At 42.5% G+C, this 23,962-nt stretch overlaps 1 protein-coding gene across 2 annotated transcripts in view; it reads left to right on the top strand.

The window, feature by feature from the left end:
• Window positions 1-23,962, top strand: part of LOC112249431 (glutamate receptor ionotropic, delta-2) — a 724,520-nt gene that overhangs the window by 465,167 nt on the left and 235,391 nt on the right. For both annotated transcript variants that reach the window (XR_006083189.1, XM_042320306.1), the window contains exons 7-8: window positions 10,368-10,529; window positions 15,675-15,794. Coding sequence is in view for 1 of the 2 variants with exons in the window: in XM_042320306.1 (XP_042176240.1) it covers window positions 10,368-10,529; window positions 15,675-15,794 (282 nt within the window). In the remaining variant the exon portion in view is untranslated. The remainder of the gene's footprint in view (window positions 1-10,367; window positions 10,530-15,674; window positions 15,795-23,962) is intronic.

Here is a 23,962-nt window from a genome sequence, read left to right as displayed (position 1 = left end):
ACAGAAAACACGAGACAGAAAATAATCACCCTCAAAGCACAGGTGGGAAAAGGCTACCTAAGTATGATTCTCAATCAGAGACAACGAACGACAGCTGCCTCTGATTGAGAACCATACCAGGCCAAACACGTAAACACAACATAGAAAAAAGAACATAGACTACCTACCCCAACTAAAACAAAGAAACTAAGGTCAGAACATGACAGGGGAAGAATGACAGATTCTTACATTGTCAGCTTAGGGATTTGAGCTTGCAAACTTTCAGTTACAAGTCCAACGCTCTAACCACTAGGCTACCTGCCACTACCTGCCAGATAAGTTGGGCTACAGCTGATAATGCTGATTGCTAAGTAATATACTAGCCTGATAATATAATATGGGATAATATGTCATTAGGCACTTTTTTGAAGGGGAAAATTATATTTTGATGGTGTCAATTATTTTTATTCAATGGTAGACTCCCTCAAGCACTTATGTAACATAGCAAACTTTCAATCAATCTTTCTCACAGACGTTCTACAAAATAATTGCCAAGCATGGTTACTTACTGAAACGTTAAAATAATACCAACCTTTTAATGAAATACAGAAAAATATTGGCATTTCAGATGTGATATATTGACCAAAATAAGAGAAAGGTTTTAGATGTATTTTCCCTTAAAAATTCACCAGAAACAACCATTTCACAGCTATTTAAAACAAATATATCTCCTGGGAAAGCTTCAACAAGTCACATAATAGGTTGCATTAACTCACTGTGTGTGTAATGATAGTGGTTAACATGATTTTTGAATGACTACCTCATCTCTGTACCCCAACACATAAAAATACAGTGGGGCAAAAAAGTATTTAGTCAGCCACCAATTGTGCAAGTTCTCCCACTTAAAAAGATGAGAGAGGCCTGTAATTTTCATCATAGGTACACTTCAACTATGACAGACAAAATTAGGAAAAAAATCAAGAAAATCACATTGTAGGATTTTTTATGAATTTATTTGCAAATTATGGTGGAAAATAAGTATTTGGTCAATAACAAAAGTTTATCTCAATACTTTGTTATATACCCTTTGTTGGCAATGACAGAGGTCAAACGTTTTCTGTAAGTCTTCACAAGGTTTTCACACACTGTTGCTGGTATTTTGGCCCATTCCTCCATGCAAATCTCCTCTAAAGCAGTGATGTTTTGGGGCTGTTGCTGGGCAACATGGACTTTCAACTCCCTCCAAAGAGTTTCTATGGGGTTGAGATCTGGAGACTGGCTAGGCCACTCCTGGACCTTGAAATGCTCCTTCGTTGCCCGGGCGGTGTGTTTGGGATCATTGTCATGCTGAAAGACCCAGCCACATTTCATCTTCAATGCCCTTGCTGATGGAAGGAGGTTTTCACTCAAAATCTCACGATACATGGCCCCATTCATTCTTTCCTTTACACGGATCAGTCGTCCTGGTCCCTTTGCAGAAAAACAGCCCCAAAGCATGATGTTTCCACCCCCATGCCTCACAGTAGGTATGGTGTTCTTTGGATGCAACTCAGCATTCTTTGTCCTCCAAACACGACAAGTTGAGTTTTTACCAAAAAGTTATATTTTGGTTTCATCTGACCATATGACATTCTCCCAATCTTCTTCTGGATCATCCAAATGCTGTCTAGAAAACTTCAGACGGGCCTGGACATGTACTGGCTTAAGGAGGGGGACACGTCTGGCACTGCAGGATTTGAGTCCCTGGTGGCATAGTGTGTTACTGATGGTAGGCTTTGTTACTTTGGTCCCAGCTCTCTACAGGTCATTCACTAGGTCCCCCCGTGTGGTTCTGGGATTTTTGCTCACCGTTCTTGTGATCATTTTGACCCCACGGTGTGAGATCTTGCATGGACCCCCAGATCGAGGGAGATTATCAGTGGTCTTGTATGTCTTCCATTTCCTAATAATTGCTCCCACAGTTGATTTCTTCAAACCAAGCTGCTTACCTATTGCAGATTCAGTCTTCCCAGCCTGGTGCAGGTCTACAATTTTGTTTCTGGTGTCCTTTGACAGCTCTTTGGTCTTGGCCATAGTGGAGTTTGGAGTGTGACTGTTTGAGGTTGTGGACAGGTGTCTTTTATACTGATAACAAGTTCAAACAGGTGCCATTAATATCGGTAACGAGTGGAGGACAGAGGAGCCTCTTAAAGAAGAAGTTACAGGTCTGTGAGAGCCAGAAATCTTGCTTGTTTGTAGGTGACCAAATACTTATTTTCCACCATAATTTGCAAATAAATTCATAAAAAATCCTACAATGTGATTTTCTGGATTTTTTTTCAAATTTTGTCTGTCATAGTTGAAGTGTACCTATGATGACAATTACAGGCCTCTCTCATCTTTTTAAGTGGGAGAACTTGCACAATTGGTGGCTGACTAAATACTTTTTTGCCCCACTGTATCTGTAAGGCCCATTAGTGGAGCAGTGAATTTCAAACACAGATTCAACCACAGAATACTAAAACATGTTGTCCTATAGTATGACAAATGACAGTAATATTTAACATTCATGAAAATACAAGTGTCATACATCAGAAAAAAGCTTAACTTCTTGTTAATCCAGCCGCTGTGCCAGATTTCAAAAAGGCTTTACGGCGAAAGCACACCATGCGATTATCTGAGGACAGCGCCCAGCACACAAAAGCATTAAAAACATTTTCCAACCAGGCAGGTTGGAAAATAGCGATAAAATAAATGCTTACCTTTGAAGATCTTCTTCTGTTGGCACTCCAAAAGGTCCCAGCTACATCACAAATGGTCCTTTTGTTCAATAAAGTCCTTTATATCCCCAAAAACTCAGTTTAGCTGGCGCGCTTCATTCAAAATTCACACAAAATGAATCCCAAACGTTACCAATAAACTTCTCTAAACAATTCAAAAAATGTAGGTACCCTAATTTGTAAATAAATGATCAATTTTAAGGCGGAGAATCGTTATTGTCATTACCGGAGATAAACAACAAAGTACGCGCTCTCATCCAAAAAATTATGTTCTGGATGGTTTGCCCTCGGGCTTTTACCTTCCATGTCAGTTCTGTTATACTCACAGACATTATTTTAACAGTTTTAGAAACTTTAGAGTGTTGTCTATCCAAATATACCAATGCATCAATGCATATCCTAGCTTCTGGGCCTGAGTAACAGGCAGTTTACTTTGGGCACGCTTGTCATCCAGACGTCAAAATATTGTCTCCTAGCCCAAAGATTAAATAAAGGTTAAAATAAAAAACTGACATTGACAGTGATATGCCTGATTGCTGACAATAATGGGACTGCCTACAGAGATGAGGTAAGGCCTGCTAGTATAGTGACAGGGAAGTGACAGGGAAACCATTTCTCCCTCAATGTCAGCAACACAAAGGAGCTGATTGTGGACTACAGGAAATGGAGGGCTGAGCACGCCCCCATTCACATTGATGGGGTTGTAGTGGAGATGGCTGAGTGCTTTAAGTTCCTCTGTGTCCACATCACTATTAACCTATCATGGCCCAAACACACCAATCCAGTTGTGAAGAGGGTACGACATGGCCTCTTCCCCCTCAGGAGGCTGAAAGGATTTGGCATGGGTCCTGAGATCCTCAAAAAGTTCTACAGCTGCACCATTGAGAGCGTCTTGACTGGTTGCATCACCGCTTGGTATGGCAACTGCTCAGCATCTGACCTCAAGGCTCTGCAGAGGGTGGTGCGTATGGCCCAGTACATCACTGGGGCCGAGCGCCCTCTCATCCAGGACCTCTATACCAGGCGGTGTCATAGGAAGGCCCTAAAAATGGTTAGCTACCCAAGTCACAGTCTTTTCTCTCTGCTACAGCACGGCAAGTGATACCGGAGAACCAAGTCTGGGACCAAAAGGATCCTGAACAGCGTCTACCCCAAAGCCATAAGACTGCTGAACAGTTAATTAAATATCTACCTGGACTTTCTGCTTTTCACCCTACATATACATATTACCTCAATGAATCACCTAACCAAACCCTACATATACATATTACCTCAATGAATCACCTAACCAAACCCTACATATACATATTACCTCAATGAATCACCTAACCAAACCCTACATATACATATTACCTCAATGAATCACCTACCAAACCCTACATATACATATTAATCACCTAACCAAACCCTACATATACATATTACCTCAATGAATCACCTAACCAAACCCTACATATACATATTACCTCAATGAATCACCTAACCAAACCCTACATATACATATCAAACCCTATTAATGAATCCTCAATGAATCACCTAACCAAACCCTACATATACATATTACCTCAATGAATCACCTAACCAAACCCTACATATACATATTACCTCAATGAATCACCTAACCAAACCCTACATATACATATTACCTCAATGAATCACCTAACCAAACCCTACATATACATATTACCTCAATGAATCACCTAACCAAACCCTACATATACATATTACCTCAATGAATCACCTAACCAAACCCTACATATACATATTACCTCAATGAATCACCTAACCAAACCCTACATATATATTACAATAATCACCTAACATATCACCTACCTCAATGAATCACCTAACCAAACCCTACATATACATATTACCCAAACCCTATATACATATTACCTCAATGAATCACCTAACCAAACCCTACATACATATTAATCACCTAACCTCAATGAATCACCTAACCAAACCCTACATATACATATTACCTCAATGAATCACCTAACCAAACCCTAAACCCTCAATGAATCACCTAACCAAACCCTACATATCATATTACCTCAATGAATCACCTAACCAAACCCTACATATACATATTACATATCATAACCTACCTCAATGAATCACCTAACCAAACCCTGCATATACATATTACCTCAATGAATCACCTAACCAAACCCTACATATACATATTACCTCAATGAATCACCTAACCAAACCCTACATATACATATTACCTCAATGAATCACCTAACCAAACCCTACATATACATATTACCTCAATGAATCACCTAACCAAACACTACATACACATTTTACCTCAATGAATCACCTCTTGAACCCCAGTACACTGACTGGGTACCGGTACTCCTTGTATATAACCTCATTATTTTGTGTTTTTTTATTGTGTTATTATTTTCTTTTTTATCTATTTGTTAATTTTATTGCTTTTTAACTGCATTGTTGGGAAATGGCTTGTAAGTAAGCATTTCATGGTAATGTCTACACTTGTTGTATTCGGCGCATGTGACAAATACAATTTGATACAATTTGATTTGATGCATGGGTGACCTCCCGGCTATAAAAGCCTATGTCAGGGGGATGCCATGCTCGTTCCACATCCCCGGTTAGGACAGTGGGCGCTGGAACACGGCACTCGAATTTTGTGACAAGTGTGCCCGAGCATTGCAGGTTAATAAACAACGGCAAACATAATGGGCACTCTATTTATTACACAGCCATTCAAACGGAGACAACGCTTGTGCTAAATCACAGGGCCATCGATCAGGGCCCGAATGAACTGTTCTCTGTCTCCCCCTTCGGCCTCCGGCTGTGGCCCAAATTAAATTCCCTTTATAGTGCACTATTTTGACTATGGCCCTCAAGAATAGTGCACTATATAGGGAATAGGTGCCATTTGGGATACAGGTCTGGGCTCTAGAACCCAACTGCCACTGACGTTTGCTTTGGTCAATTTAAAAAATCAGCCCCCCAAAAAAGCTATGTCCTGCTCGTTCCCGGACTTTTCCTAAGTTTTCGTGCTTTATTTACAGTCGTCAACATTTTCATATCACAAACAGAAAAGGATGTTGTGCCTCTTTAACAGTTTTTTTTTAATGAGTCTCTCTCTCCTCACGGAGTGAATGACAAATGAATGGATGGGTGATAATTGTGCACCTTACTTCACAATGTAATTTAAATTAGGCCTAACTGAATGATAAGGAGGTTGAAGAGGTTGATTTAATTTAGAAAGACAATAGTGTAATGATGAGTTTGTGTTATGCCTATTTAATCAGCAGCAAATAATTTGACCGCAAGCCTTGCGGGTTGATACCATTCTCTTTAATGTTTTACTTTGTAAAAAAGAAACTGTTATGGGACAGTTTTGTTTACTATAACTCTATTACTAATCAAATGTATTATAAGGGAAAGGAAAACATGCTACATGTGACAGTAGGTCTTTAGAATAATGCTGAACATATCCTTGACTCTATCCAGCGAAGCAAAAGATGCCAGCCCACTGAGTGACAAATGGATGGAATGGGCGATAATTGTGCAAGTTACTTCACAATCAAATTGAAATTAGGCGTGAACTGAATGATGAGGGTGAAGAGGTTGATTTAATTTAGAACAACAATAGTGTAATGATGATTTTGTGTTATGCCTATTCATCAGCATCGGCGCTCATGTTAATCATTTGACCGTGTGCCTAGCAGGTTGATACTATTGTCTTCTACCTTTTACTTTGTAAAAATAAGCTGTTATGGTACTGACTGTAACTCCATTACTAATCCAATGTATTGTAAAGGGAAACGAAAACATGCTATGTGTTGCAGTAAGCCTTTAGAATAGTGCAAAACACATCCTTAATTCTATCCAAGTTGGTGAGCAGGAAACAAACAATGCAAGTCAGCCTGCACAGCCGGCCCACTGAAACTACACCTAAACTATACCAAAACTACACTGGAATTATACCAAAACTATACCAAAACTGCACCTAAACTATACCAAAACTAATTACACACATAATAAGAGTTAGCCTGTAGACCAGATCAAATTGACAATGATCTGATGAGTGACAATATTAGGCCTATCAGTTGTCAAATTGTACACAAAGAGATGGGATCGCTTTGTTAAATCCTCCTTCATAGTCACATGCAGGTAAAACATTGTGATTTCTATATAGTGTCAGAAAGAGCATATTCTGCAGTTTATATTACACTTACCTTTGTCAAATAACTCTCAATTCAAGAGGTGCAACTTTTTTCCAAGAATATCCGTCCATGCATTCAGCACATGACCACTCACATGCTGTCCATGCATTCAGCACATGACCACTCACATGCTGTCCATGCATTCAGCACATGACCACTCACATGCTGTCCATGCATTCAGCACATGACCACTCACATGCTGTCCATGCATTCAGCACATGACCACTCACGTGCTGTCCATGCATTCAGCACCTGACCACTCATGTGCTGTCCATGCATTCAGCAAATGACCACTCACGTGCTGTCCATGCATTCAGCACATGACCACTCATGTGCTGTCCATGCATTCAGCACATGACCACTCACGTGCTGTCCATGCATTCAGCACATGACCACTCACGCTGTAGCATAGCTCTGGCTACTAAGCAAACACTAGTAACATAATAAACATAAAATGTAAATAAGCTTATTTGTCGTAAATGGATGAATGGGACCTAGAAACCAGATAGAAACTGATAATGGTGCATGTGACTTCAGTTAAGTTTTGGTTAGCCGCAGATGTCGAAACCAAGTACTTGCTCAATGGCTTTCCATATCTGGGGAAAGATGAAACCGGGCAAGCTGGTGAGCAACTGTCTGGTTTTGAGACTCGTGGAGCCTTACATGTGCAAAGGCAGAAATGTGACCAAGGACAACTTCTTCACATCAAATTCCTTGGCTGACAAGTTAATTGCAAAGAAGACTAGACTGCTGGGAACAGTGAACAAAGAAAGGCAGGAGCTGCCACCCTCTCCGCAGAACAACATATACCAGCGGAGCTGTACTCCACATCAGTGATGGAGATTGGTAAAGCAACACTCACAGTGTACAGATGTATAATAAATAAGAGTGTTTGCATCATCAGCACAATGCATCCCACTGGATCTGGCATGTGAGGTTCGTGATCCGCCAAGCAGGCCGCCATGGAAACAGGTCCTGCCCTTCCTCTTCTCGATGCACCACAGCTCCCACTCGGGGAAAAATAAGACAACATGTCAAGTTGGCAGGTGCAAACGAAGAAAGTGTGTATTGCAAGCGATTTGTTTGTGGGACTTGCTCTAACAAAGCCCCGAATCTGTGTGCTGAATGTGGACCCCAAACATAAAGAGAAGACGTGGTTGATTCATGTTTAAAGGCACAAAACAGTATCAGATGCAGTCAACTGTGTTTATATCTTGTTATGAAAATATTTCTTTATGCCATTAATCCTTTACATTTGTTCATGCGCTGGTGCTTTTGTTTAGTAATACAGCAAATCATTTCACCTGCACACCTGGCTGGATATATTATTATTGCGGTCTATTTCGTTTCTACTTTGTCAAAAGAAGCTGTAGCTGGACTTGATTCATTACTATAACTCTATTACTAATCGAATCTACAAATTTAGTTGATCAAATGGAATACAATGTATTGTTTTTATTGTAAGGGAAACTAAAATAGGCTATAGGCCTATGTTTTGTCTAGGTCTTTGTAGATTTATACAAAACATATGCTTGACTTTAAACAGATAACTTTTTCTTTTTATTGATACATTCCCATAAATATTTCTGCATGCAATGAATCCTTTACAATAGTTTACACACTATTTAGCAAGCATTTATTTAACAAGTATGTTTGCACACCTTGCGGGTTGATATGGGAAGGGAAATGGAAAGGGGGATACCTAGCCAGTTGTACAACTGAATGCCTTCAACTGAAATGTGTCTTCCACATTTACCCCAACCCCTCATCTGATGCATATGCTAAAGGGAACGCTTGGTAATGTTTTCTAGTGGGTACTTATATGCTGATAGGCCAAGCGGTTCTAGTGTTAAAAAGATGCGCGTGGTGTGATTTGTGTTGTGAAGCTTTTAAAGGGTGAACCTAGACAAAGCTACAGAGATAGAGCTGTTTTAATCCTTCCAGGGCCACTTCCTTTACCAGGAACTGGGAGCAGCCTGGATGTGTATTGCAAACAGTAGTTAGAGTGAGTGTTTGCAGAGAGAACTACAGAGATGTAGCTACAAATCACAGGTGTTAGGTGTTGCTTCTGTACCAATGATCAAAGAACTGATGAAATGACACGAGTGCACGTATCAATTTTCTTTCAAATGATGCCAGCCTACTCCTTATGATCACTGCATGTTTCACTGCCAGCCGTCTCAGCAGCATTCAGCAGGGTGCAAAGCAGCTTTCAACAGGGTGTAGAGCAGAGCACGTTTCAGCAGGGTGTAGAGCAGAGCAGCTTTCAACATGGTGCAGAGCAGAGCAGCTTTCAGCAGGGTGCAGAGCAGCTTTCAGCACGGTGAAGAGCAGCTTTCAGCACGGTGCAGAGCAGCTTTCAGCAGGGTGCAGAGCAGAGCAGCTTTCAGCAGGGTGCAGAGCAGAGCAGCTTTCAGCAGGGTGCAGGGCAGAGCAGGTTTCGACAGGGCGTAGAGCAGAGCAGCTCTCAGCACGGTGCAGAGCAGCTTTCAGCACGGTGCAGAGCAGAGCAGCTCTCAGCAGGGTGCAGAGCAGCTTTCAGCAGGGTGCAGAGCAGAGCAGGTTTCAGCAGGGTGCAGAGCAGAGCAGGTTTCAACAGGGTGCAGAGCAGAGCAGCTTTCAGCAGGGTGCAGAGCAGAGCAGGTTTCAACAGGGTGCAGAGCAGAGCAGCTTTCAGCAGGGCGTAGAGCAGAGCAGCTCTCAGCAGGGTGCAGAGCAGAGCAGCTTTCAGCAGGGTGCAGAGCAGAGCAGCTCTCAGCAGGGTGCAGAGCAGAGCAGCTCTCAGCACGGTGCAGAGCAGCTTTCAGCAGGGTGCAGAGCAGAGCAGCTTTCAGCAGGGTGCAGAGCAGAGCAGCTTTCAGCAGGGCGTAGAGCAGAGCAGCTCTCAGCAGGGTGCAGAGCAGAGCAGCTTTCAGCAGGGTGCAGAGCAGAGCAGCTCTCAGCAGGGTGCAGAGCAGAGCAGCTTTCAGCAGGGCGTAGAGCAGAGCAGCTTTCAGCAGGGTGCAGAGCAGAGCAGCTTTCAGCACGGTGCAGAGCAGAGCAGCTTTCAGCAGGGTGCAGAGCAGCTTTCAGCAGTGTGCAGAGCAGAGCAGCTCTCAGCAGGGTGCAGAGCAGAGCAGCTTTCAGCAGGGTGCAGAGCAGAGCAGCTCTCAGCAGGGTGCAGAGCAGAGCAGCTTTCAGCACGGTGCAGAGCAGACTTTGACTGCATCTCAAATGGCACCCTATTCCTTATGTAGTACACTACTGTTGACCATCTTCCCCTTTTTCTTTTGCTCCACTGTTAACTTCTCCCTCCTTTTTTGGTCTGTTTTCTTCCTTTCTCCCTCTTTACCACTTTCATGTTTTGTCTCACCCTCCCCTTCTGCTTCCCTTCTGTTGTCTCACCCTCTACTTCCTCCCTTCTGCCCTCTTTCCCCAGATCACCAACCGCTACATCTACGACACAGTGCTGCTATTGGCCAACACTTTCCACAGGAAGCTGGAGGACAGGAAGTGGCACAGCATGGCCAGCCTCACCTGTATCCGCAAAAACTCTAAGCCCTGGCAAGGAGGACGGCCTATGCTGGACAATGTCAAAAAGGTACTGGTCCATATAGGGGGTTATTCTTAGAGACAGGAGTTTCTCCTGACTACCAGACCAGGTTATAGACCAAGGATATTCAAATCCGAGCCTGGAGGTCCGGAGTACTGCTAGTTTTCTGTTCTACCTGGTAATAATTGCACCCACATGGTGTCCCGGTCCTTGATAATGCTTGCGTCCCAAATTGAACCCTATGAACTATATAGTGCACTACTTGTGATAAGGGCCCATATGGTTTTGGTTGAAAGTAGTGTTGTGACGTTGTATTAGTTAATGTAACGACTGTTTCTCATCGAATGATTAAAGGTTTCTAATTGCGTGATTAACTGAATCAAGCAATTATTAACTCATTAACCTGGGGCACCATGGGAAAATTTGTTTTATTGAGTTTCTATTTCCCAAATTAACTCAAAGAATATCAGAATAACGATTTTACAACAGCCGCTAATTAACCAGTTACCTCTACAGTCTCGTTCTGAATGTCGCATAATCCGGGAATCTGCACGGACCCGGGTCTCACCAATGAGTTCGTACCACACCAATCTTAGTTGTGTATTTATTTCCCAGAAAGCTAAAGTGATGATAAAAGATATACATACACAAAAACACATTCTAGGCTATTTATTAGAACGTAGTATAACGGGCCAACACACTAATGCACGTGTTACCCAAAATGGGGATTTAAAAGAGAGAGAAAAAGAGAAAGTACACGAGAGAAATATACATTTGGGTGAATTTGTCAGCTTATGCTTATTCTAACCCTAGCCTTGCCCCAAACTGCGCTCTTATGGGTCAGAATATAATGATGTAATTACATGGGGAAGGTCTCCGTGGGTTCTCCGCGTGGACCGTTCAAGCTGCTCAATGATGCACTTCTCCGGCACAACTCTTTGGTTGTCCTCACGATGTCAGTGTCCTTTTGGCTTAGGAGTCTCTTCCCTCGCCTTGTTCTGGAAGGGCTCTTCTGAGGACAGACAGCTCTGTAGCTCAGAGCTCACAGCGTAGGAATGAAGCAGTATAGATACCCCGATTCGATGAGGAGTGGAAGCTAGATGGTTCGACTTGAATTCACCCGCTTATACACAGCTACTCATCCGTAGCTTGGGTAGAAAAATATTTATTGTGTTGCGTTTTGGGTTCGTTTACTTTTTTAGACCTCGGCTGCAGCTTGGGTCACCTAGATTCCTCTGTAAATTCTTCACGCACAGGTTTTATACCCTCGGGTCAGAAGTGGGCATAACCGCCTTTAGGGCAATTCTCTGGGAGTACCAAGTTAAGAGCAAGGTCTAGATTTTACTCAAATCCAATTTTAGACAACTAACTTCACATTTCATTTTACCAAAACATTCTCTTTGATTTGGACATTTTCCATACAACGTACAATGTATAAACATCAAACATATACTAGGTAAACTGTTGACGTTACAATGTTTTCGAAATAACGTCATCTATTCACCTTTAATAACAAAACAAAAATGACATACCTTTTCATATTCCATCTATCGTCATGACCACCATTGTGGCTGACGGAAACCATTGTTCCAAAGTCCCTTTATTTCATGTTTAATGTTCAGAGGTTGGTTCTCCATAGTAACAGGACAAAGGAATTTCATAAACCCCCACACCTTCAGACCCCTAGATCTCTCCTCCTCTGTTGGGGTTGAGAGATAATCTGTAGGGTTGTGATCTCCTGTAACCTGACCTGATCAGGACAGTCATGACAGTAGTATGCTATATAAGAGATAGGATGTTATTTGGGATGCAGACTACAGTGCCTTGCAAATGTATTCATACCCCTTGGTGTTTTTTCCAATTTTGTTTCATTACAACCTGTAATTTAAATGGATTTTTATTTGGATTTCATGTAATGGACATACACAAAATCATCCAAATTGGTGAAGTGAAATGGAAAAATGTACCTTTCTATAAAGCCCCTAAATCAGATCTGGTGCAACCAATTACCTTCAGAAGTCACATTATTAGTTAAATAAAGTCCACCTATGTGCAATCTAAGTGTCACATGATCGGTCACATGATGTCAGTATATATACACCTGTTCTGAAAAAGCCCCAGCGTCTGCAACACCACTAAGCAAGGGGCACCACCAAGCAAGCGGCACCATGAAGACCAAGGAACTCGCCAAACAGGTCAGGGACAAAGTTGTGGAGAAGTACAGATCAGGGTTGGGTTATAAAAAAATATCTGAAACTTTGAACATCCCATGGAGCACCATTAAATCCATTATTAAAAAATAGAAAGAATATGGCACCACAACAAACCTGCCAAGAGATGGCTGCCCACCAAAACTCACGGACCAGGCAAGGAGGGCATTAATCAGAGAGGCAACAAAGAGACCAAAGATAACCCTAAAGGAGCTGCAAAGCTCCACAGCGGAGATTGGAGTATCTGTCCAAAGGACCACTTTAAGCCGTACACTGGGCTTTACGGGCTGGGCTTCATGGAAGAGTGGCCAGACAAAAGCCATTGCTTAAATAAAGAAATAAGCAAACACATTTGATGTTCGCCAAAAGGCATGTGGGAGACTCCCCAAACATATGGAAGAAGGTACTCTGGTCAGATGAGACTAAAATGGAGCTTTTTGTCCATCAAGGAAAATGCTATGTCTGGCGCAAACCCAACACCTGTCATCACCCCGAGAATACCATCCCCACAGTGAAGCATGGTGGTGGCAGCATCATGCTATGGGGATATTTTTCATCAGCAGGGACTGGGAATCTGGTCAGAATTGAAGGAATGATGGAAGGCATTAAATACAGGGAAATTCTTGAGGGAAACCTGTTTCAGTCTTCCTTAGATTTTAGACTGGGACTGAGGTTCCCCTTCCAGCAGGAGAATGACCCTAAGCATGCTGCTCAAGCAACACTTGAGTGGTTTAAGGGGAAACATTTAAATGTCTTGGAATGGCCAGGTCAAAACCCAGACCTCAATCCAATTGAGCATCTGTGGTATGACTTAAATATTGCTGTACACCAGCGGAACCCATCCATCTTGAAGGAGCTGGAGCAGTTTTGCCTTGAAAAATGGCAAAATTCCCAGTGGCTAGATGTACCAAGCTTATAGAGACATACCCCAAGAGACTTGCAGCTGTAATTGCTGCAAAAGGTGGCTCTACAAAGTATTGACTTCGGGGGGGTGAATAGTTATGCACGCTCAAGTTATCAGTTTTTTGTCTTATTTCTTGTTTGTTTCACACAAAAAAAAATATTTTGCATCTTCAAAGTGGTAGGAATGTTGTGTAAATCAAATGATACAATCCCCCCCAAAATAAATTTAAATTCTGAGTTATAAGGCAACAAAATAGGAAAAATTATTTTTTTCGCAAACCACTGTATGAATGTGAAAAACAAGTGATATTATGACAGACAAGGGATAGCCCTTCAAGGGTGGACGTCATCTCATCTGCCCCCACTTTTATCTCAGAGGGGACCTTTGAAATGGATATGAAGTTAGGGACACTGTCTTAGGCATTGAATAAAGCCCTGGTGGCGTTGGCGTTGTTGTCGTGTTGAGGTGACATCGTGCTCTCCAGAGCTGCTGTGTTAGTGCAGGACAGGACGTGATGTTAACACCTTCTCCATCCCTGTGGCCGTAGCTCCTGGGGAGTGTACTGTACCTGTCGACACGTGTCTGCACACACACACACACACAGAGACAGACACACATACACACACACAATCAGTGAAAGTGACACCGGCCCTGCCGTAGGGAAGGTGAGCCAACAAAGGTCGTGTCCCAATAATTCAGTCCCTCTCCAACCAGTCCTGAGACTGGTTGCATGTGTGAGGTGTTCTCTCCTGCACCTGCTGCCGGCCGTTGTAATAACTGTGGTGATGTTAATGTGGCGTATGCCTTGTTATTTTACTGTAAACCAGCCACGTAATGGGCCCATATTACATTCCCCAGGGTTTCCTCATTGGACCAATGTTCTACGGCTTCATTAGCGGAACGGGCTGTTTATTGGCTTTTCAATGCATGCGTTAGGGTGAACTTGCCCGTATACTGCTCAGCTCTCCTAATTGGACAGCTAATTAATCCTGTCAGCGCAGTATTGGTGCAATACATTTACAACAATTGTCTTTGTTTTAATTAGACCTACAATTTGGAAAGAGGGGAGGGGGGGTCTCTGCACTCGTTTGTGATGTTGGAGAGCTTTGGGGAGATGAAAGGCTACTCATGGTGTGGTGCTTTGTTCGTGGCTGCCGAGCACTCTTTATGTTTAAGCCTGCTCTCATTTAGCAAAAGAAGAACACATTAAGAGTAAATGAACAACAGGCGATTATGATCATGACTTTAATGTAACAGGCTGCATGTAGATGAATAAATCTGTTCCCAATGCAGGCGGTCACGTTGTTGTGCTCTCGAACGCAGCGTTGCAGACAGGGCTACCATCAGTGCAGGTGTAATGCAGGCTGAATTATGAAAGGGGTGTGAGGGGAGCGAGGCATAGAATTACTTGATTCATAGCCTCTGTACACATCAACGGAAATATCAAAGCGAGAGGATTTCTCTTGAAAAAGCCCCACACTTACAAGTGTAGGATATTAATTTGATCACCCTGTTACAGGAGAACTGCCGGAGAATGCAATTCAGGAAATTAAAAACATTTGAAAACTTTAAAACTATTGTATTTGAGGTTTAAAAAGACTTCTGAAGTTTGTAATTTTCACTTTGAAATTTCAGACTAGATTTGTTCTCATGAAAAATGAATCAACCCCAACAAAAATGTCCATGACGTATAATCCACATAATAATTCACATTTCATGTTGCTCCAGGATTATTTTCCTGCTGTAGCAAACTGGCTCAAATTAAGATCCTACAACTGGATCAAACCAGGTAATCACGTTACTGTGTCTAGGCTGGAGGGTTGAAGGTGTCTTATCTATCACGTTTTCCAACGGGCCCATGAAATAGCAGACATTGTCCAGAGTGACGAGATCTTTTATTAAAACCATTTTCAATGTTTTAGGACTTTTTCTGGGAATACTTCTTTGGTAGTTTCTTTGACCTTACTAATCACTCTTGTACAGTGTCCATATTAGTACAGTCTCAGTCTCATGAGGAATAGTTTTAATCTCAGCAGGATTTTCTAAAAACCCTCTTTGTGTTTGTGCTGTGCCTTACAGTCTGGAGTGAGTGGTCTGACTGGCTTCCTGGAGTTTACAGACAACGGAACCAACCCCAACATCTACTTTGAGATCCTGGGGACCAACTATGGCGAGGACAGGGGCAGGGGTGTCAGTAAGGTAAAAGAACACAACGTTATTCTTAATCAAATGATCTTGGGTTAGATTCCCGTTGGGGTCACCATACAAAAAAATGATGCATGCATGACTGTAATTCGCTTTAGATAAAAGCATCTACTAAATGCCATACAGCCATGTTATTATTATTATTATTAAAACAATCTTGTTCCTGTTGTTATTGTTGTTGTTGACTATTCTCCACGGGGTGCTGTTTGATGTTTATAAAACAGAAACATTTTCTCTGAGATTGGCTATAAATCTGCAACTTTTTTTCTCTGCCCAATGGCAAAATGTGTAGAATTGCTAGAAGTGAGCTGTTTTCAAAAAATTATGAAATAAACAATACATTTTGTGGTTGGGGGGGGGGGTTATCTGACCTTGCGTGGTGGCCTTACGAAATAGGTTGAAGGGTGAGGATTGAAGAGGAGGGGTGAGACTTGAGTTTTGAGACTAGGTGAGGTCTGAGGAGGAGGAATGAAGAAGTTCCTAATATGTATTCCGTCCCGGTGACTGGTGCGCTGTCTCAGTAGGTCTGACTTATGTGCTGCCTCGAGGATGGAGCACTGTGTTTCATGCAAGCAGGCAGATTTGGCTGCCACAGTGACACAAAATAGATAAATAACCTTTAGAACAGTGTCCTATACAAACTATGTTTGGTAGAAATACTGTGATGTTTGGGGTGGCAGGTAGCCTAGTGGTTAGAGCGTTGGACCAGTCACTGAAAGGTTGCTGGATCAAAACCCTGAGCTGATAAGGTAAAAATCTATCATTCTCAGCCTGAACAAGGCAGTTAACCCACTGTTACCCGGTAGGCTGCCATTGTAAATAAGTGTACATCTAATTATTAAGTGTTACCTAGAGAACTATATTATTTTCCCAGTTCTTCTCATATACAGTACCAGTCAAATGTTTGGACACATCTACTCATTCATGGTTTTATTTTACTATTTTCTACATTGTTGAATAATAGTGAAGACATCAAAACTATAAAATAACACATATTGAATCATGTAGTAACCAAAAAAGTGTTAAACAAATCAAAATATATTTTATATTTGAGATTCTTCAAAGTAGCCACCCTTTACCTTGATGACAGCTTTGCACACTCTTGGCATTCTCTCTTTTGTCCCACCCCCCACACATGCGGAGACCTCACCTGGCTTAACTGGTGCCTCCAGAGATGCAACCTCTCTCATCATCCCTCAATGCCTAGGTTTACCTCCACTGTACTCACATCCTACCATACCCTTGTCTGTACATTATGCCCTGAATCTATTCTACCACGCGCAGAAATCTGCTCCTTGTATTCTCTGTACCCTTATCCTACACCTCCTCTGTTCCACTGGTGATGTAGAGGTGAATCCAGGCCCTGTAGCCCCCAGTACTACACCTATTCCCCAGGCGCTCTCATTTGTTGATTTCTGTAACCCTAAAAGCCTTGGTTTCATGCAAGTTAACATCAGAATCCTCCCCCCTAAGTTTGTGTTATTCACTGCTTTAGCACACTCTGCCAAACCTGATGTACTAGCTGTGTCTGAATTCTGGCTTAGGAAGGCCACCAAAAATTCAGAAATGTACAGAACTACAACAATTTCTGTCAAGATAGAACTGCGAAAGGGGGCGGTGTTGCAATCTACTGCAGAGATAGCCTGCAGAGTTCTGTCATACTATCGAGGTCTGCGCCCAAACCATTCGAGCTTCTACCTTTAAAAATCCACCTTTCCAGAAGCAAGTCTCTCACTGTTGCCGCCTGTTATAGACCCCACTCAGCCCCCAGCTGTGCCCTGGACAGCATATGTGAATTGATTGCCCCCGATCTATCTTCAGAGTTTGTACTGTTAGGTGACCTAAACTGGGACATGCTTAACACCCCGGCCGTCCTACAATCTAAGCTAGATGCCCTAAATGTCACACAAATTATCAAGGAACCTACCAGGTACAACCCTAAATCCGTTAACATGGGCACCCTCATAGATATCATCCTGACCAACTTGCCCTCAAAATACACCTCTGCTGTCTTCAACCAGGATCTCAGCGATCACTGCCTCATTGCCTACATCCGTAATGGGTATGCGGTCAAACGACCACCCCTCATCACTATCAAACGCTCCCTAAAACACTTCACCAAGCAGGCCTTTCTAATCGACCTGGCCCGGGTATCCTGGAAGGATATAGACCTCATCCCGCCAGTAGAGGATGCCAGGTTGTTTAAAAAAAAACTTTCCTCACTATCTTAAATAGGCATGCCCCATTCAAAATTTGCACACACTGTACATAGATGTTTCTATTGTGTTATTGACTGTACGTTTGTTTATCCCATGTGTAACTCTGTGTTGTTGTTTTTGTCGTACGGCTTTGCTTTATCTTGGCCAGGTTGCAGTTGTAAATGAGAACTTGTTCTCAACTGGCCTCCCTGGTTAAATAAAGGTGAAATGAAATACAAATTACAATTTAAGATGCTTGTTCCACCATTGGGATGCCAGGACATGAAAGAGCTTTGCCTGGGAGCGACCAGAGGTGGCAGAACGGAATACTTGGGTTGTGATGTATGGTTTGAACATACCCTGAAGGTAAGGTGGTGCAGTTCCCCTTGCTGTTCCATAGGCAAGCACCAGGGTCTTGAAGATGATGAGATCTTTGACTGGAATCCAGTGGAGTGTGTGGAGGAGTGGGGTGACATGGGAGAAAAATAGGAAGACTGTATACCGTCTTCTGCTGCATTCTGGATAAGTTGCAGGGAATTGATGGCGAAGTGGGGAGCCCAGCCAACAGAGAGTAGTCTAGACGGGAGATGACAAGTGCCTGGATTATAACTTGTGCCACTTCCTGTGTGAGGAAAGGTCGTACTCTACGACCAGTGTAGAGCATGAACCTGCAGGAGCGAGTGACTGCTTTATTGTTTGCAGAGAACGATAGGGTGTTGTTCAGGTTCTTGTTAAGCTTCTTTGCACTCTGGGAGGGTGACACTGTGGAGTTGTCAACCGTGATGGAGAGGTCTTTGAGCAGGCATGCCTTCCCAGGGAGTGAGATCAGCTCCGTCTTGTCGAGGTTGAGCTTGAGGTGGTGGGCTGACATCCAAGCAGAGATATCTGACAGGCTTTCAGAGATGCGTGTTGCCACCTGGGTGTCAGAAGGGGGGAAGGAGAAAAATAATTGAGTGTTATCTGCATAGCAATTATAGGAGAGACCATGTGAGGATATGACAGAGCTGAGTGACTTGGTGTATAGAGAGAAGAGGAGAGGGCCTAGAACCGAGCCCTGGGGGACACCAGTAGTGAGAATACGTGGTGCAAAAACAGACCCTCTCCACGTCACCTGGTGGTTGACAAAGTCATCTGCAAGGAGGGAGGAGGGAGAGGGAAGAGTGTGGACTATTAAGGATTGAGGAAAAAGTGGAGAATAGTTTCCCAGGGTTGGAGCAGAAGTTTAAAATTTAGAGTGATATAAAGCATCTTTAGCAACAGATATAGCAGAAGAGAAGGTAGAGAGGAAGGAGTGGAAGGAATATACAGTGAAGGTCCACCGAAAGTTTAGTTTTCCTCCATTTCCGCTCATATGCCCGCAACCCTGTTCTGTTAGCAGTGAGTAACTCAGCAACGAAGCAGGAGGGGAAGGTCGGGCCGACCGGGAGGAAAGAGGACAGTGAGAGTCAAAGGACGCAGAAAGGGAGGATAGCAGACGGAAGAGAGGACATGATAGAAGAGGAGAGAGTAGAGGGAGAGAGAGAGAGCGAAGATTGCGGCAGCGCATAACCATCTGGGTGGGGGCTGAGTGGGTAGGGTTGGGGGAGATCAGAGATCAGATCTAGTAAAACTCTTCCCACATTGACCACAGCTATAAGATAGGGGGTTGCAGTGAGATTAGAAGGCTAACAGCCTCTAGTGAAGATGAGGTCAAACGTATTGCCTGCCTTGTGAGTGGGAGGTGACTGGGAAAGGGTGAGGTCAAAGGAGGAAAGAAATTAATTTAAATAAATCGTCGGGAGGTTAAAATCGCCCAGTACGATGAGCCATCGTCGTGAAATTAGCTTTTCAAGGTGTCAAGCTCATTGAGGAACTCTCCAAGGACACCTGGTGGGTGATAGATGACAACAATGTTAAGCTTGAGTGGACAAGTGACCGTATGGAATTCAAATGAGGGGAAAATAGAAAATATAGACATGAAGACGCAGGCGAGGTTTGAACCCATACCACAAGGGGCAATGTGTGGTCCAGAAACTGCAGCACTACCAGCAGAACAGATTCTGGCACAGAGAAGAGATGTTTTGCCATCAGTGTATGTTGCTGGTAGTTGTAGTTGCACCGACCAGTTGTAGACACTCCCCGTTTATTCCCACAAACATCTGTCCGGACCAGATTTTCCGGTTGTGGTACCCACAGAGTCCAGTTTCCCACATCCTACCTATTTGTGCTCTGTTTTTACTAACCCAGTGAAAAGAACTTGCTAGCTAAAGTGCTACAATTAGAAACTGAGTGTACAAAACATTATAAACACCTGCTCTTTCCATGACATAGACTGACCAGGTGAATCCAGGTGAAAGCTATGATCCCTTGTGTATGTGTGCCATTCGGGGGGTGAATGGGAAAGAAAAAAAATATTTAAGTGCCTTTGAATGGGGTATGTTTGTAGGTGCCAGGTGCACCTGTTGTGTTGTGGGGCGACTCAATATGAGGATGGTGTTCTGTACACTAAGTGTACTTCAACTACTCTGAAACAAAGTGTGACTTTGATATGTTAATGCATGCCTAGATTATATGTCTAGATTATATTGTTGCACTATCAATATACTCTGGGCTTGCCTATAGTATGTTTAATTTTGGAGTGTCCGCAAATCTGAGGGGGAGGTGCAGGGGTTAAGAGTTGTCCCAAATTCCACCCTACTTCCTATATAGTGCACACATTTTGACCAAGGCCCACAGACACAGACACACACACACACACACACACATACACACACACACGCACACACCCCTGACGAATCCTAAACTTCCAGAGGGGTCTGCTGTAGATTACAAATTAGATTGTCAGATCTCATTAGAGATAATGGCCTGAGACACAAACATAATGCACCGTGCCTCCAAAGATGAAATTAATATTTAACTACAAAGTAATTACATTAACTCTGACTTCTTAATCAAATAATATAATTCCTTTTGAAGGAATTAAATACTTGTTATACTGCTATGATAAGCACTGTACAGTATGTACCAGAACATCTGATGAGGGAGAGCATTGCTGCGGCGTCTACTGAATATTTGACATTTTACATTTGTAATGAACCAATTGAGAAGAGCAGAGACTAAGAGTTGCAGGTCATCAACCTGACTTCAATTTAAAGATAAACATCAACAACTCAATAACTTGCAGGGGGGGGGGCAATTGAAACAACAAAGCTCCACCCCGTCACTGTGTTGGTAAACAGCTGAGGGACGAGGCTGGAGACATGTAAGCACTCTCAAATAGACTGAGCTATGGATGAAAGGACTGACCATCCAGGAGATCTAAATGATGTAAACATGCTTTGAGGCTATCACATAGCTATTCCCCTCACTCAAGGCCACTCACCTAGCCTATTATTTCTTGGCATATCCAGAGATATGTCTTTGCGTGTGGTAATTTCTATGCACATTGCATGTTCCTATGTTCATGTTGTCAAGGCGTGTATGTGGGTAAATGTAACCAATTCATTTCAATGACTTATGTTTAGTGGGTACCTATGTCCAGATAACAATAACAAGACAAAGTTCTGGAAATGTCTTTATTATTAACATGTAGACCTTCATTCACCTTTTAATTCACAGCTGTCCATTTTGTTTCACCTGTTTGATTGAGTAAACTGGCCCAAGGTTCCCTCAAGGTTGAAGTTTCAATTTATTTCTCATATGTACACAAATACAATGAAAGCCTTGCTCACAAGCGACCTCGCAATAAGATAAACAAAAACAATAAATACACCTCAAACAAATAGACAGAATGTTGTATTTTAGCAGACACTCTTATCTAGAATAGTAGTGAGAGCAAACATTTTCCTCCAGACCGGTCCCCCATGGGAATTAAACCCACAACCCTGATGCTGCAAGCACCATGCTCTAGCAACTGAGCCACACGGGACCTACACCCCAGAGAAGGGCTAGTTATCAATCGCATTCCTCCCACACACTATAATCACAAACTCTTTCATATCTCTTCATCTCCACTGATGGACTTTTTACACCGGGCCTTGTTCTTAAATTATGCCCAGGCACAGAACGGCTGTTCCAGTAATGACACAGAGGTAATTGACACAGAACTGACCTGAAGCTGTGCAGGGCTATAATCTGCTGCCTGCCTTTCTTTCAATTCATTATCCACACTGAGCCACACACATACTGTACTCATGTTATTATCACTCACTCTTTTCTATTTCCCAACTCTCTCGACCTCTCCTTTCTTATTTTCATCTCTCTCTCTCTCTCTCTCTCTCCCCCTCTCTCCTTTCATATTTTCCTCTCTCTCTCTCGCTCTCTCTCTCTCTCTCTCTCTCTCTCTCACATACACACACACACACACACACACACACACACACACACACACACACACACACACACACACACACACACACACACACACACACACACACACACACACACACACACACACACACACACACACACACAGTTGTCTCTATGTTGATAATAGTTGGACTTAGGCAATCTATCATAATTATTATTACCTCTGTGCAATAATTAGTTTTCCACTCCATTAATTCAGATGGCTACATGCAGCTTACCACTCTATACATCAACAATCTAAAAGCTCCATTGGCCAGCAGCATAGACGACAGACGCACTGTCTGCTGGGTAATTGCTTCGTGGGACCTTAAGTCATTTCTGCTGGGAAATAAAATAGATTTATATTTACAATGTGTGGCCGTTAAAGAGGGTCACAGTTAGGTTGGATCTAATAGTGTTCCCAGTGATGTGGAACCCACTGAGAGCGAGAGGGAGAGAGAGAGAGAGAAGGTGAGGGGGTGATATAGATGTCCTATACTTTAGATATAGGGAGGGACAAAGGCAAAGCAAGCGAGGAAAGCCCGGGGAATGATATCAAGTGAGTGTCAGTGGGAATGTTAACCCACTAAATGAATAGCATTTCATTCATACTAAAATGTCAGCCAGAGTGGGGTCACCCTTCCTATTCTGACACAGCCATTACACTGCCATGGTAACAGATATAACACCTTTCATTATATGTTTGGACTGATAGAACAGATTGAATTTCATCTGTTACCCTTGACATGGTAAAAAAATAGAACATATTAACCGCGTAACCCTGTATGACATTTCAATGTCAGTTTCTGTGAGTGTCAGGTTGTGAATTGTACGTACCTGCTAGTCAAAGAGCAGTTAAGTTTCAGCTGATCACACCCAGAGGAGTAGTGGCTTGTATGTATGTTGAAACCATTCTCAACTAGAATGGCATTTTATGTCTATGCTTGACACCTGCTCTTATTAAAAGAACATTCATAACAATGCTAATGTCAGGTATGTTTATACCTATAAACATGTAGAACAGAGATGCCTACCTGGTCTAACACACTGCCTCATGTACATGAACGGCAGGAAAGACTAATCCTACTGGACATGTAACGTGTTAATAAAAACGTGTTGGTAATTACACAATAATACATTTTATTGTAACATGTTAAAAATGTTGTTCTTACTTTCACTTACAACTGAAATCTAGCTTGGTACAATTTTAGTTTCTAAATACGTTTCACATTGATTGGAAACAGGTTATCAAGTCATTTCACATTGCAAACGGAATGTGTTAATCTGGTGTGAAATTTCAAGTAGGCAATACTCAAGGCAAGACAGAACTACATAATCAAAATGAAATGTGATTGCATGAGGAGTCTCCCATCATTTCTTGCACAACGTATATTGTTGTGTAAATGAATCTAGTTGTCAAATAAAAATCTTGAGTCAAAATGTTGTTGGTTTTTGACCTAGCTACATGAACACTAGAGACAACTCTACCAGTGGACAATGAAATACAAAATGGTGTATCAAAAGAAGGTATCAATGTCTATTTGTGGTACAAAATATGGGAGCTACAACCTTTGGAACAAAATGGGATGAATTCCTTCCTTCTAAATGATATTCCTGTAAAACGGTGTTAAATATGTC

The sequence above is a fragment of the Oncorhynchus tshawytscha genome, linkage group LG04, assembly GCF_018296145.1.
Source record: "Oncorhynchus tshawytscha isolate Ot180627B linkage group LG04, Otsh_v2.0, whole genome shotgun sequence".
In the NCBI taxonomy this organism is placed as follows: domain Eukaryota; kingdom Metazoa; phylum Chordata; class Actinopteri; order Salmoniformes; family Salmonidae; genus Oncorhynchus; species Oncorhynchus tshawytscha.
This window is presented reverse-complemented; position numbering and strand designations above follow the sequence as displayed.